Consider the following 17284-nt stretch of genomic DNA (forward strand, 5'->3'; position numbering starts at 1 on the left):
TGCGCCACTAAATTTGCAGTATGCATACTGTGCAAACTATGCATACTTTTGTATTTATAGAATACCCAGATAACAGACTTTTAAGTGTTATAATACATAGATGACTGTTCAGATGTATCTTATCTACGGTCATTGTTTTACAATATGGCGTCAGTGTAATCCTATTAGTGGAGCTGCAAATATGTAACCTGCATCAAAGTTCTCTTTTACCCTGTGTCTACACAACACTACGCAACAAAAACAAGAGAACCCATTAAAACCCAATCCCAATTTAAAATTATGTCCAGACTGGATGTGGTGCGACGCAAAACGACACTACCAACCCAATAAGAACAAGGCATTTGTCTTGTCGCGTCTTGCCACTCGTGTCTGATGTAGTCAGGGTATTTGGGTTTTTGATTTTGTGTCAAAATTCTGTTTTATTTTTCAGTGATATTTTGCCTAAGCTAATAGTTTAAAAAAATTAAATACAGAAGGTTAAAAAACTATTTAAACAAAATAAATAATAACATTTAAGTGAAATTCTAATTTCCGTTCTAAATTATAATACATCATAATCTTAAACCCAGTGTTATGCATGTAGTGTATGATTACACCCCTATTGCACACTGTAAACCAATGTAAGTGTAACATCTATGTCTTGACTGATGGAAACATATATTTTTAACTCTCGGAAGGGTTCAGCATGGTAGTTTAAATGACATATCAATGTATTTGGTCTTGGTGGAATAGATCTGCTATGCTGCTGCGGAGGAGGAGCAAGTACAGTGTCTTGCTACTGCCAATACATCCACAACATGCAGCTGTGTGCATATAAGGAATGCTGCTTCTGCAGAAACAGTATACAGTATATGAATAAACACTGCATGCTTACGTGATCACTGTAACAAAGTTCCATAAAAGGGAAGGAAATAGGCGGGAACCGGCGATCATTTAACCAAACTTTAATCAAATAAAACAAAACAACAGACACGGCTCTCGTCCCGCCCTGCTCGCCACAATCACCTTGTAGCAGATCTGTACAAGTGGAACTGGGGAAGGAGGAGGGTTTTTGAAACGCATTGCACTGCTACAACAATCACCAGCTGAAATTTAAACGTAGAGCAGCAAGCTCATTGGCAGCTGATAGGAGGAACCGATTAGCTGCGCCGTGTAGTGAAGTCATGACGTCAGATTGGTTTAGACTGGATTCAGAATGGTAAATAAATGTACAAATATTCAACACTAGTATTCCATTCAATTACAGTGTTCGTCTGACAGTTTGTATGTTGTCTTACCAAGAGTAAACCATTTTTGACTGTGTTGTGCTTTTAAAGCATTACTCTATTTGTATGTGTGGTCCCACATCTAAGCTTCTGTTTTGATTTGTGAAAGTTCTAGACTGAACCGCCTGTTCAATAAACAAATCAAGAAAATGTTTTGATTATTTTAGCAATTTTCTCATATGACACTATTGCTGCAGAAATTATACACCACATGTCTACAAAAAAGGTAATGTGTATGATTTTTCAAACACTGTGATTGTAAATACAGTACACAGTAAAGTGTGAGGCATTGAATTGTGTCAAACTAAGACTTGCAGAAGCACACATGTGGTACGTTTTTTGACTAAATGAGGGATATTGTTTCCTCCGACCCACCTCACGGATCAAAGAAAAGACCAAGTCGCTGTGTTTTACTCACAGACATATTTCGTAAAAGTATTCAAAAAAGTGAAGGATGGTATTGTGCAGTAGGTAAGAGAGTTGATTCCTGTCAATCCATGACTTCAAGTACATCCCTGGTGTATGTGATTAAGCGTAACGACAGTACTAAGACTGCAATCTGTATGTGTACTTCTGATGACATGACCCTTAAGTCTGTGGTCAGCTGTGGCCTAATGGTTAGAGCATTGGGCTTTTGATCAGAAGGTTGCCGGTTCTAATCTCAGTGCCAGCAGGTCATGACTGAAGGGCCCTTGAGCAAGGCACCTTACCCCTGATTGCTCTGCAGTAATGTGTGCCACTGTATAAAACAACTTGTAAGTCGCTTTGGATAAAAGCGTCTGCCAAATGAATAAATGTAAGACATCCATAGTTTCATAATTAAATGAGCCCTCAGCTAAATTTAGACAGTGGATGAAGCAGAAGTCATGCAAATCTTGGTTAATGAGGTGGCTGATGTCATCTAACTTTGCTCTTCAGCACTTGTTTCATCATCACTTGTTTAACTTTTCCAAAAGAGTTTATTGTTTTTGGTAAAAAGGGAAAGCTGGGCTAATACATCCATGAATATTTACAGTAATGAGTAAAAGCTCTGCTGCGCTCGGCATTGTGGAAAGTCTTTATTTTACACACTGTCCTGCTGAGTTACAATGGATTAGGATACGGCTTGACCACCCGGTGCCCCAGACATATTCATATGAAGGCCACATCATGTACTATGGCTTGCCCTTAACTGAAATATCACTTTGCTTGTGTTTCTTGGTCTGCTGGTGTTCTTTGGCATCATATACACAGCCTGAGCACCTGTGGAGTGTTTCATTAGCACAAGGACACATTTCTGTTCACTAATTTACCTTTTGTTCGGCTGGTTGCTTTCCCTTCCCAGGTACTTTATGTGCTTGGTTAAAGTCTGCAAGGTAGGCCTACTTTGGTTTCTAGTTGTGATTAATCAAGTTCTTCCAATCGGGGAAATTGGGTTGCGTTTTAGAAGTAGGAAAATTACCCGGGGAACTAATGCAGGTAATGTGATTATTTGTCACGTACGGTACAACCTAATGGTTTTCATACCATTGGAAATTGATTTACCTGAAACTCTGGCATTTGTTTAAATTGTCACCATCTTTAATGCCTAAAACTGCTTACAGGAAAAGTTTACATCTACTCAGATAAAACTGCTGGGAATTGAGTTTGTACTCAGGCCCGGTACTAGGCTGACTCAACTGGAGGGAGCAATCACGCATTGGGTAGATATACAATCATACATCATTGCATGCACGATCTTTATATTTTCCTGAGATTAAATTGACGGATCGTTATTTAAATATTTAATGCTTGTACAATATAGGAGACATTTATCCCTGTAAAGCTTTATGCATTGAGAAGATTAGTCCATAGAAAACATAGGATGGTCACGTAGGTGCAAGAGCAGATAAATCAGCATTGGTTCTCTCGTGTTTGATGAATTGCTCATGCAAACACAGACACATATCTGCGGATAAATATCTATTCACATTATGGTCTGTTTGTCTCTCTGTATATAGGAGAGTCATGGGCATGTTTCTATCTGTTTGTCACAAGGGCATTGCTTTGTAAATGTCAAGTTATTATTTCCCAGTCCTTGTGTAAATCTTTAATCCAGCTGCTGTCAGATACACCAATCGCATGTCAAACATATTCTTACGTACATTAGTTTTAAGTTAAGGAATTCGATTTTAAAAACGAATCTGTTATGATAATTTAAGCAAGTGTTTTCCAAACTGGAAACAGTCCTAGATACGCCTTAGCCCTTTATTGACGCCAAACATGTGTTCCTTTTACCTCCTTTAAGATTACACATATTAGCCTATCATATTAGCATAAAGGCAGAGTAGGCTTTCTGAAAAATGCTAATGTTTGCCTGCTAGCAGTAAAACCAACCATCCCACCCTGTGAATCGCTATCCAAAGCCATGCCTCTTCCAAAAAACGTGAACATGCAGAGATTAGAAGCTTTTGGGTCAGATCAGTTCGAATACAATCATGTCTCATTCACTAGTGCATTGGAGTACAAAGTGAATAACACTAACACTTACGTTCGCTAACAATAGCGAATGTAAACAACAGCTTTGAAACGTGATTAGATGCTGAGAATTTTTACTTGTGTAGGATAACTTATCAGTGTGTATAGTTTGCTCGTACTTTGAAAACATACAGTATAAATAGCAAACCCACTAGATGGAAAGCCGGCAACATTTAGCTAAAAAAGCGTAACGGCTAATGCTAATGCCTTGCCTTCAGCGGAACGCACCCTGATAGCACACATACATCTGGCTTACATCTGCAAGACATCTAAAATACATAGATTGCACATCTGCCTCTAGAAGATGTCTGTAAGATGTTTATGATTTAGAATGAAGGAACAATAGCTCTTTCTAAGATGTTTAGCAGATTTTTTACGCAGCAGATCTCCAGATCTTTAGCAGACGTATTACAGGTGTTCAGACGTCTCCGTAACATATTGCAGATGAGCAAATTATGTATTTCAGATGTCATCCAGATGTAAATGGAGACGTCAAATAGAAGTAAACCAGATGGTGTCAGGGTTCTGCCACTAAGTGTCAGGTTTTTCTAGTCTTGGGGCAGGATCTTGAATGTACCATGTCTTTTGTGTGGAGAGAAACACATTATTGTCGGTCGCGACATAATGTGCGTCTCTTCGGTCTCGTCTTTGGCCCCGCCCCTCTCGTTCTCTCATTAGCTTCCCTTTAGTGTTTCAATCCCCACACCTGCCTTGTATTAATTATCCTTGTTAGTCTCGATATATATTGCCCTTGTGTTTGCTGTCCTGTGCTGAATTGTTTTGTATTACATTCATGTCTTGTGGTCCTGTTGCCTTGTCTTAATACCTTGCAAACTATTATTTGGTCTCACCATTGTGTATCCTGTGTTCTCGTTTTTGCCCTATTGTGGGAAGTCTTTTGTTCTTGTTTATATTTAGTTTTGTTACCTCATTTACCCCATCGTGGGCTTTATTTTATTATTAAAGATTCCATTTATGAACTGCTGCCTGCGCTTGGGTTCTTCACCTAAGAATCCCTGACAGATGGATTGTGCTATCTGGACAGTGAATGAGTCTACGTGCTAGTTTTTTTTAATGGTTGTAAATGGGTTTTGTTAGCCGTTACGGTTTCTCCAATTGCAGGTATTACAGACCCTTCCATCTCCCTAAAATAAAAGTATCTCTGTAAATAGGTACCGTTTAGATGCCGTGTAATGCTAAACTAGTTACTAAACTACATAACCATAATGCGTTATTATCAAAACCAAATCACATTTTTTAGATTGTCCTTCTTTTTGTTGGTCCTTTGCAAGTGCCACTTGTTGACGGTCCAGGCAAGGGGAAGGTTCCCACGTTCCTGCCGTCTATCCTCCTGCTGACTGCATAGCACATGTGAGCGTGCAAAGAATGTTGTACAATTCATTGTTTTAACCCCTCTGGGTTTTATGTGGTTGGGAATCATTGTCTTATGTTATCTGAATACAGTGAAAGAAGCATTACATTGGGTACATCAGCCTTCTTGTGTGTGTTCCAGATAACTGGAGTACATTTTGTCTTGTGAGTGTCTCTGGTGTATACAATACAGCTGTTGTCTTTTTTAACAAAATGATGCCCCTTTGGAAGAACTGGTGCACGTCATAATGAGACATATCATAGATCTGATGAGGATGGAATAATTCCAAAATGACAAGGTATAGTCGAAAATGAAAACCGTATTAAAGAAGAAAAGGCATTGTGAAAAACCTGAAAGGCAAGAAGGGAAAGGAAGTAATATAAATTCTTCAAAGTGACGATCGAGGCGTGCGGTGCTCTTCAGTCTGGCGTGTCATGTCAGTTGCTCGTTCGATTCCAATTATCTGTTAATTCACAGGCAGAACAAGGAGTATTTTGGGGTTTTCTAAGAGTTTTTCTGTTCAGCCAGAGATCAGAAAGTCTCAGGTGTAAATTAATTTGCTGTAGCAAAGTCTCACATGTTATACACCATTACAGGCCAAACATCCTTTGAAACGTGTCACTTGTATTGCAACTTCCAGATAATTATTGCTTACAAATTGTTTATTTGACTTTGAAGTCTTTCATGCTTCCATATTCTTACTGGAATGAGTTCACTGAACAGCTTTGCATAGTTTTTTCACTAACAACCACAAATTAGTTTATTTAGGCAGTAAATGGGTTTAAATAGCATTGCACCACGAGTGTTTGAAGAGTTAGTTCACCCATATATACAAAGAGATCTATCATCATTCATTCACCCTCGTGGCATTCAAGACCTCTCTACTAGAGATGCGCAGATTCCATTTTTATCATAAGAGAAACCAGACGATTCTGATTTTCTAATTTCCTATCCACAAACTTTAATTGACTATAAATAAGACCATATTTACTTTTCTTTTACAAATTAGATGTTCATACGACAAATTCTTGAACATTACAATTGCCCCAAATTTCCCTAAATGCAGTTCTCAAAGCGTCGTTCAGTTAAACGATCTTCTCTAACCTAAACAACTCTTAAATTGAATAACTAATAAATATAACTAAACAAATTAATTGAACCTTTTCTCTTTCGTACTCATCTCACAAAAGTCTAAAATTACAAGCCTATGAATAAAATAGTCCTTTAACTTTATTCTTGTCTGTTCCTGTTCATGAAACTAACATTGCTTTATTTTGTGAAATGATATATAAATTGTCTTTATCTTGGGTGTCTAGTATTAAAAGAAGTGGGTCGGTTCATTTTAGCTGCAACTTCAATAAAAAGAATAAAAACCTTATAAATGAATTCTACTCTATGTTAAGATTGAAATGCATCATCCCATTGCTTGTGTTTGATAATCACATATATAGGATTATTGAAGACACGTTTGCATGCTTACTTGCGGCTTTGAGTGTACTGACGGCTGTGACATTATTGCCTGCGATGTTGGCAACAGGAGATTGGCTCGGAATCGGCAAGGTTACGAAAGTCAACGGAGCCCGATGTAGTTTGGTTACCAACATTCTTCAAAATATCTTCTTTTGCAAGAAAGAAAGTCATACAGGTTTAAAATTACATGAGGGTGAATAAACAACAGGATCCTGATAAATAATGCATAATTGCTTAACGCAAACTTGATCTGTCGCAGTGAATGTTTGCTTCAGGAAAACAGAATTTGTCACAAGCATGTTCAGATAAACAATGCTATCAATGAGTGCAATTCATGCTTACTCAATACCCCTTCTCAATGTGTTTTATGCTTAAATGATCAAAAACGTAAGAAGGAGGAATGATAACAAGCCAACCCTGATATTCTTTTTTTTTCTTTTCTTTCCACAGCTGGCAGATGAGCATACTATGATACTCTTCATTCTGCTTGAGCAATTTGAGAAAATTAAAGCAGCTTCATATTTGTCTTTAAGCTATGAAAAGATACGATGACACTGGTCTTACTCTTTGATGAAGTTTCTTCATTGAAATTGAGCTGTTGTTTGTGGGAGTGCTTGATACTGCTTTCACATTGAGGAAATTGCAGATGCTCAAAAAACGCTTGACATGGCTTTCGTGGAAATGCCATGAAACGATGCAGTTTGTTTACAGATTTTGCTGTAGGTTATAAATGATCATTTACAGGTGCATTTTTTTACTGTTTTTACATGTAAAGTTTTACTAAATAAATGTCACTTTTGAGATATAAAGAATCCGTTACAGATGAGATACAAAGCCGACCATTTAATGTGTGTACAGTGGCGTACTGGCCATCTGGAGCACCGGAGGTTTTCCCGGCGGGCCGCTGGCAAATGTGCCCACTCAGTACAAAAAGTCAGAAGCCATAATATTCCAACTCCAAGTGCGTTGGTTATGCGGGCGGCACCGACACAAGAGCGTGTGTTTGTGCTTGCAAATGTACTGCCCTGTCCTAGCGATTTTTGCATGTTTTTCATGCAGCGGTAATGTCAAAAGATTGACGGATGAAACAAAGACCGGGTTCACACAATTACAGACAATCAAATTACAGACACCACGCAGAATACAGCCAATCAAACTAAAGACTGAACATTCAGCCAATCAAATTGAAGGAGGCAGAACTTACTGTGGGTAGGCGGGCACTTAACATAAACAAACTCCAATGCAGGGATTCTTTTTTTTTAAATGACCGTGTATTGAAATTTAAGAAGGCAAACATAACAAAGCCAACGGTTATACAACAAACATTTTAATACAGACATGCAAACTACTTAACTTTTGTGAGTTTTGCTGTTAAAAAATGGAAAATGGTTTGTCACATAATTTAGGACGTGTTTTTGTGTAAACACACTGAAACAGATACGATTATAGCGTATGAGGCATAAGGCATAAGTCAATTTTATTAGCATGGAAGAATTCAATAGACTACAGAACTATCATCACAGGTAATGAAATGTCTTATGTCATATTTCTTTCAAATTTCTATTCAATATATAGTTTTAAAAAGCTAATTAAGCTCTTTTTATTAAGCCCAAAAAGTGATTGTTCTCTTCTCGATTTATAAATCCTAAACACTCACTTCTTGAGACTTGTATGACGTTGATTTTGGACTTTATAGCTGATCTAAAACAATATTTGTTAGCCAAGTCATGGTCAGTTTATATTACAATAAATACTTAAATCCATACATGTACATGTTTAGGCAGGTTGTTTATGTCATTTTGATATCTGTTTGTTGCTTAGACTGTACTGACCTTTACTGTTTAATGTTGTATTTACTTTGCAAAGTGGCATGAAAGGTCTTAAAAAACATTTTAATTCATCAATTAAAGTGCTATAGAATGGTTTGTGCATCAGTGAGTTGTTGTGTTGTGTTGTGTTGTGTTGTGTTGTGTTGTGTTGTGTTATGTTGAGAGCTGGGTTTTGTGGCCCGCTCCATCCTAAGACGTCCAGGGCCACTTTTTACTCTCAGTCCGCCCCTGTGTGTGTAGGCACCAGTTAGTAAACAAACTTCTTCCATCCACAACCAATGGTGTAGGTATGACCAAAACAACCTTGCCTCACTGTAATACGTAACTATTGTACGGGGTGGCTTGTGTAGTTCTTAATATTAATCATACAAAAATGCATTATTATTAGAAAAATGCAGATCTGAACGCTCCCAAAATCTACCATCACTGGCTCAAAAGCAAATCTTAGTTAAACATAGGAAACGTACGATTCATATGAACTTGCAACCTGGTAAAATAGTTGTGAATTCCCTTGAGATTGTGTTGGCCTAAACCAACAGTCCTACTGGGGCAAGAAGAGCCAGCTAAACACGAGCTTCGCTGAGTGCATTTTGAAAAGAAATAAAAGCCTTCAACCTGTGTCTATGTTGCTTTACCACCATAGCTTTTCGTTTGTCTCAAATGATCCTCAAAACAAGTCCTGTGACCTTTGGGCAAAACTGCTGTCATGCTACATGTCACCTTCTATCTGTAGCATGATGTGAGATGAAGTGGGAAACAGTAACGTATTCTCTTTTGTGTTTTGGTTCTCCCGCTTCTATTAGCTGGATCTTTCTCACCCCATCCTGCCAGTCCCTATAGTCCTGTTGACTTGATCCAACACTATAAATAGATGCAGCAAAGACCTGCCGGCACTTTAAAAAAAAGCACATGCCTTTTCAGAACCCTCTGTTCTCCTCTTTTTACAACATCAGCACCTGCTTTACCATCATACTGACCTCGGGCCTAGCCCTTAAAGGGATCTGCCTCCTAGTGAGAGAGAGCCATGGGTTCACACAACAAAAGACCTCCACTTCATCGGCCATAATCGACATGCTTTTGTGTTAAATCCATAATGCACTGTGTACGTGGGAAAAATGGGTAACAAGGGGTTAATTTCTGATGTCTTCCACACTCATTAATTCTACAATGGCAAAATGAAAATACACATACTGTATAAAGGATCTGGAAGCTAAAATAATAAACAAAAACAATGTACATTATTAGTATTCTTCTTGTTATCATAAATAACAACAGTAAAAAAATGAGACACATCAATAAAAAAATTCATATATAATAATATATTTCTCCACAACCAAGAATTCTATAATGGCAAAAAATAAATACACATACCATATCTGGTAACTATCTAGAAGCAAGAATCAATAAGTTAATGAATAAATAAAAACAAAGTACACTATTATTATTAATAAAATATACAGTACATGCATACTACTACTACTACTACTACTACTAATAATAATAATAAATAATAATATAACTTTTATTAAGTAAATAAATAAAAATAATAATAACAATAATAGTAATACAAAAATAAATAATAAGAAATAATAAAAATTTTAAATGAATAATAAAAAATCTGCCTACTGGTTTCTGGAATAATTCAAGTGTATTTTAAATGTAATTATATCTATTTTATTTCTCACAGACATCGGTGAGGTTAACTGGAGACCAGAAATATTCACTCCTTTTTAACAGTAATCTCGTGGTTTCTGTGTTTATTTCTCCAGAGCAATGTAAGGAGAATTAAGTTACATTTACATTTAGTTGATCAATAAACAAAAAAATCCCCATGAGCTATAAAAGAGCAACCACTGAGCAATAGCATCTCTTCTAGGTAACTGTATGCCATAAAATGATAATATCAATAATAAATGTAGTTTTGTCAGACAATGCGTATTGAGTATCTGAAAAACATAACGGCAGCCAACAAAACGTTGAATTGGACTACTTAAATTGTCTTAATATTTCTTTCACCAGATATGGTAAACAACAAAACCGTCTGCGAGCGTATCCTCATTGTGAGCACACATCAGTGGATCGAGAGAGCATGACTGAATGCATGCAGGCGGGAAATCAAATGAGCATATCCACAAACACAGAGCCTGTTCATTTAGCGTGCTCTTATTGATAGCATTAATGCGTATGCTTTCCACTTAAGTGTTTATGACAAACAACAGCATGCCTGCATTTCAACCAAACTGTCCTGAAAATGTCTTCTGCAACCCCCTCTGTCGTACCGCAAAAGTTGTCTCGCATCCGAGGGGCTCTGTTTGCCCCCCGTTGGTCCGGGTTTGTGCATCTCAGTCGTGCGAGTGGTTATATATATAAATGTATTTCGGTTATTATCCTGACAAACTGCTGCTTCTGTAAAGCCAAGGTTTAAAGCGAGGTCCCCAGATTAGTCTCCTGGTGTACGTGATCAATGGAAGGGAGCTACACGCACTCGACTGAATATGCAGACGCTTCCCACTGAGTCTGAGACTGGCGATAAGTCTATTGTGGGTCTCTCTGAATGTTTGCGATAAGACTGTGTAACAACACCCTTTGCTGTAGTGCAATAGCGGGGTTTCGCCTCGCCGATGAGCCTCATTGAGCTGCAATTGTCACGTTACGATCGTTTCTCCACATTTTCTCAGAGCGTGCAAGTTTGGTGTTTAAAAAGTGTCATGGAGTCTGATACAGTAGTGTGTGGCATACATGTGCGAAGAATGCACTGCCGTGATGTGTTACCATATGGGAACAATTTATAAAGTGTTTTACCTGATTTTAGCAGTGAGCATATGTCTGTTTTGTTTTAGTGTAATGTATTATGCAAATTAGGTAAAAGCGCAAACACTTGAAAAGCTAAAGATTAGGGAATTTGCACGGATCTGCAAACTGTCAGTTTTTCAAGCCATTTGTGAGGATGAAGACCACTGTGTTCTGTCTCACTTTTCTGGGATGGTATCAAAGACGTATTAAGTCAGTCCCAGGCATGTACCCTTACGAAAATGAACCATGTTTTTTGTGGTTAAATTGTAATAACCATGATGCATTGATTACCATTGGCAAAACCATGCTTTTATTAGAGTAACCATGTTTTCAATTCAATTGGATTTTTCAAAGAAGCTTTACATACATAAAATTATAAAAATAATACCAGGGGAATTATTAATAGGGGAATATACGGTATTAAGATACATTGTATTATTTTTCTCTATGCAATGTAGACTGATGTCAGTGGATTGTCAGAAACTATAAATTATTAAATTGAAGTATATATATTTTATTTATTATTATCTTAAATATAGTTTTAACCATGGTTTTTGAAACACCGCGGTTATTACGGTACTACAGTAACCATGTTTTTTTTGTTAACTGGTTTATTTTCGTAAGGGTTTGCATAAGCTTTTAACGTTAAGTGTTGTCATCATCCGTACGTTCGCGATCGCAACCTAGAGATTCAGGTGAATTCACTCTTAAGCGTATTGAAATTTTGCTTGACATCTTTTGTATCTTCTGAAGTTGTTCTCCACCCTTTTTTTTAGCAATGAATGCATTACTGCTGCCATGATCAATAGAATGTCTCCCCATTTATCCATCTGCATCATTCATGTGTAAGATTGTTATTCATCAAGCCATTTAGATTTTTTGTTTGAAACGGAGCACTATTTTTAATAAAATTTGTATTATATAGCACTTTTTACTGTTTTTAATTGATTTAAAGGAGCTTTATAAGAAAGCTTACGTTACATTCTTGCACATTTTTGAAAGATAATCTACAAAAACAGTATATGCTTTTCATGCAAATGTATATAAATTAGGACTGTCAAGCAATTAATCACGATTAATCAAATCCAGAATAACAGTTTGTGTTTATATAATTATTCCTGTGTACTGTGCATACTAATTTTGTATTTATAAACACTTATACGTGTATATATATTTATATAAAATATTTAGATGCATTTTTTATATATGAACAAATCATTTAAATTATAAATAAACATTATTTTTTTTGTGTGTATTTGTTTATTAAAAGAAAATAAACATGCACAGTACACAGACATATTATTTTACTGTTATTTCTTCACAGATTTTTCACGTATACTGTCAAGAACATACATTTTACAGGAACAACTGTTATTTTTCGTTATATCTCCAGCTTTTCCAGAAATCTCTTTTATCTTTTACAGAATAATTCTGGCGCCCCAGCTGCCAGAAAATGTCTGTTTTTATAGGATTTTTTTTCAGTGAATAAAAACATGAACATATTTTTAAAAAATATTTGTCCGTTTTTTGCATCATCAACATTTTCATAAAATCTAATCAAATTGTGCAATTTTTACATTAAGTAAACACAGGCTTTGATTAAAACATCGTGATCTGTTTTGTTAACAGGGCAAACAACGTTCTGGAGTTGCCTTGTGTTATCACAAAGTGATAAGAGAGAATGATGTGGACAACACAGCATAAATCAAGGCTGATACTTCATTATATAAATGATGATAATGATGATAAGGATGGCTTCTGCCCCAGGGGTTGTTGGACACATGCCATAATATGTGACCTAACCACACTATGTGCTGCATGTGCTGCGTATAGTCAATGAAATCGTCTCTTCTTCTGCTGTAATGCATTTAAAGGCTCAAGGTTTCGTGATCCAGCATTCATTCCTAGACTCAGCAAATTCTGAAGCGTGCACATGTTCTGCTATCTGTGCCGTGTACATTATTTAGCGCTTTTGAGTGACTCAAAAATTGCAGGTGACATTGAAGGCTGGTGGTGCTTATTTGTTGAGAGTTTCTACAAGTGAAGTGGATGAGACTGAATCCAGCTGTCGTCTCCGTGATTTTACACTTTAAAACCAATGGCGTTTTAGTTTGTTTTATGCATACTAACAATTTTACTTTATAACATTTAATGAGGCTCAACACAGGATAAAAAAAACAAAGTTACAGTGCAAGATGCAGCTTTAATAAAAAGTGCAGTTTTGCGTCTTGAGGAACTCTAACTTCAAAATGTTTATTTATCCTTCTTATTGATTGGTTTGTGAACTCTGCACTATATATAAACATAGTTTAGCTTATATAAAGTGTGGCTACCATGTTTTGTCGGATTTATTACCAATTGAATTACTATAGATTAACTACAAATATCATTGTTAAACAAAAGTTACTATAACGAAACTATGGTCAATTTGTGGTTACTGTACTTTACTGCAAATACCATAGTTAACTATAGTAAACATGTGCGTAATTTTAATGAGATGTCAAGGGGTTTGGATGAAATAATATCAGATCACAAGTTAACATGCACATTTCTGTCTGAAAATGCACACAGGAATCGATAAGAGGAAATACAATTTTTATAAAAAAGTTTCTGATTCCTACCCAAAAATGCTCCCCATTGACCTGACCATAACTATTAAAATATTACTTAAAGGATCCAATTCCAGAATTGCAATTAATTTGTGATCCCCAATCTTATGTGTTGAGGTCTAAGTGTTTCTCATATTGTGAAAGTGCATTCAACACAAACTTAAGCAGTTCCTCGTATCTGAGGATGGGACAAGCGACATACACAGTCGTACTTTTTACTGTTTTTAATTTATTCAAAGCAGCTTTATAAGAAAGCTTACGTTACATTCTTGCACATTTTAGAAAGATAATCTACAAAAACAGTATATGCTTTTCATGCAAGCGACATACACAGTCGTATGGGAAATGATCTCCTTTAGGGTCACTATCCAACAGTTACAATGAGACATTAAACATGGCTTTAAATCTTTAGCAAATGACCATTTGCTAGGCATTGCTCTAAATGTTCCGCATGTTAGATAGGTTGACAAAATAATACCGACTTTGACTGATGGCTCAGTCCTGAATTCTTATTCAGGGAGAAAATTGGCGCCATCAGAGGAAATATAGCTTAGAACAGGCTGCTGAAGCAAACTTTGATCCGACGCGAACAAGACGTCTCGTTATTCTTTTTCACGTTTATTGTTTCTTCTTTACATTTATTCCTGATAGTTTCACACTCTAAGAATAAATTATCTTTCCTGATTTCCTATATTACATAGAAAATGTGATCGAGTTATAAAAATCCATATGCACCAGTAACAAACTTTCTAAATGAAAAAAATATGAATAAGATGCAAAACAGATTTTATCTTTTCACACTGGCATGGCGCGTCTAATCTCCGACAATGGTAATTACAACATAATAGCTTGTAATAATTGCATACGGTGACGCACATGGGCACACAAATAATGCTGATCTCCAGAGAACAGAAGCCTGCCACGCAAAAAATCTGAAAATGTGATTCTTACACAATGGAAGGCAGCGGCTCTCTGATGGCCTTTGTTGTAACTACATTGTAAACATTCAGGCGATGTCAAACACTCTGATCACCTCTAGGAAGTGTGTTAAAGGCGATAAATATGTAAATGAATCCAGCCAAAGGCCAGATTGTTTATTCGAGTCTGTGGTTCTCTGTAAACTCACACACAGTGAAAGAAAGGGGAGGGCAGGCTCTAACACTGCATCAGGATGTGAGATGAATAGTACCGGCTATCCCCGAGCTCGCTCTCTTTTTTGGCTTGAGGTTTTCTGCAGTTAAACATGCATTTCAGGAAGACTGTTGCCTGATACGCATTTTAAAGAGAATTGAGTTTCTAATCCAAGCATGGTATCCGTTCACAGAAGTTAGAATCTACAGCAGATTGAACAGCTTTTTGTGCTTGTTCGACAATCAGACATTCAACAGACATCACTGAGATGCAATATTCGAGTCTTCTTGAGATGACTTGTGAGATTGAACGAATATCATACGGAATGCGTTTAGTCCTGACTATACATGATTTGTTAATGTGTTCATGTAATGTAGATCAGTTGGTAGAGTTCAATCCCCGAAAGGAACACATACTTAAAGGAATAAAAAAAGTATAGCCTGAATGCACTTTCAGTAGCTTCGGGTTGCAGACGTAATAAAGCCTCCACAGAAATATCAATGCATTTATAGGATGTTTATTCTGGTTGTTGGTCTTTCGAATGTATCGTGACGGTAAACGTGTTGAGTTTATTACACTAACAGGATCGTGAGGAGAAATAAAAGGTGTGATTTTATTCAGAGTTCGGGGTGTGAAAAGTCTTCAGGTTATTTTACTGAAAGTGTGATCTATTGAGATAAAGCAATTAAAAGTTGGAATACCAAACAAAGTTAAGAAAATCTACTTGTTGAGTTTTCACATTTGTTTTTATTTTCTCTACATAAATGAGAAAATTTGTGGAGTAAATGGAGTAATATTATAAAAAAATCAACAGAAGGGCGTGGTCAACGGGATGGTTCAACAAAAAATTTAAATTTTTTCATCATTTATTTACCCTCTTATCACCATCTTATCATTTTCAACCTGTCTGATTCTCATTCTTCTGCAGAACACAAAAGAAGATATTTTGAAGAATGTTGGTAACCGAACAATATCGATTTTTAAGTTTTGTCAGGCGGAATTCCATGTTTTCCATGTTTTCTTTTAAATATGCAGTATTTTTCTATAATTTGAATAATCTATAATTTTTACCATATTTAAAAAATACACTGTAAAATACACTGTAACAAAATCTAATTTTTCAGGCAGCTGTGGTGTAAGTAAAATATCAGTTTTCTTCCCCAATTTGTGTTCTGCAAGCACATTTTAAATAAGAGTTGTCTGCCTTTCCTTTGTGTACAATTTTAATAATACATGAGATTCCGCACGGGTCAAAAGTTTTGTGTTGTGTTATTTTGGTTTGCCTGTTTTAAGGAGTATGTCGCCACTTTTATTACCAAATGTTTATCCATACATACAAAGGGAATTCTATAACATTCATTAAAAATGTATACAAATCTGCCTGAAAAATCTGTTGATACTTTTCGTGTCCAAGTGTATTTACATTTATTTATTTAGCAGAGGATTTTATCCAAAGTGTAGTAATATCGAAAAAAATATATGTTTTGCTTTGACAAACTCTGGTCATCTGCTTCTACAACCAGCCTGCCCTAAATACACTGATCACGTATATTTATAACGTTTGAATGCTGGAGGGATTGCTTTGATATTTCTTATCACATGTGGAGTGATATGAATAATGTAGAGAAAAGTGTACCGCATATATTTGCATGATATAAACATTTTCGGTATTACCTGGAAACCATCACAGTGAATAACAGTATTCATTTATGCAAGTGATGTAAAGGGATAGTTCACTCAAAAAAATGAAATTTATGTCATCATTTACTTACCCACATGCCATTCAAAACCTGAATGACTTTCATTCTTCTACAGAACGAAAAAGAAAATATTTTGAAGAATGTTAGCAACCGAACGTGGCGGTACCCATTCACTTCCATTGCATGGACACTTAACCAATGCAAGTCAATTTGGCAACTGTGTGTACAGTACACAGACTGCACAGATTCTTGAGAACTCTTTCATTGATATGATTAGCCATCCGTATAATCGTTCTGTAATCGTTTCTCGTCTGTTTGTGTTGGCAGAGATCTCTGGGAACTCTGATGACATCCCCCTGGTGCGCTGGAGGCAACAGTGGTTAGAAAATGGCACCCTGCTCTTCCACATCCACCATCAGGACGGCAGTCAGAACCTGCCCGGCCCGGCGGCCACAGCTTACCCCGCTAGTGACTCTGCGGAGGAGGAACTACGTTTCCTACACATCTCTGTCATGGTACGCAAACACAGAACGGATCGTCATTTTGATTATAAATGTTACTAAACATTATCATTGCTGTTGGTAGTCGAAAACGTGATCAACTTAGCCAAACAAAAAAA

At 36.5% G+C, this 17284-nt stretch overlaps 1 protein-coding gene across 2 annotated transcripts in view; it reads left to right on the forward strand.

Moving 5' to 3' along the window:
* The window catches only part of astn1 (astrotactin 1), a 187347-nt gene that overhangs the window by 14128 nt on the left and 155935 nt on the right, over window positions 1-17284 (forward strand). For both annotated transcript variants that reach the window (XM_079452416.1, XM_079452417.1), the window contains exon 2: window positions 16993-17180. In XM_079452416.1, coding sequence (XP_079308542.1) covers window positions 16993-17180 — 188 coding nt within the window. The remainder of the gene's footprint in view (window positions 1-16992; window positions 17181-17284) is intronic.

Source organism: Barbatula barbatula, assembly GCF_947034865.1.
Source record: "Barbatula barbatula genome assembly, chromosome: 3".
In the NCBI taxonomy this organism is placed as follows: Eukaryota; Metazoa; Chordata; class Actinopteri; order Cypriniformes; family Nemacheilidae; genus Barbatula; species Barbatula barbatula.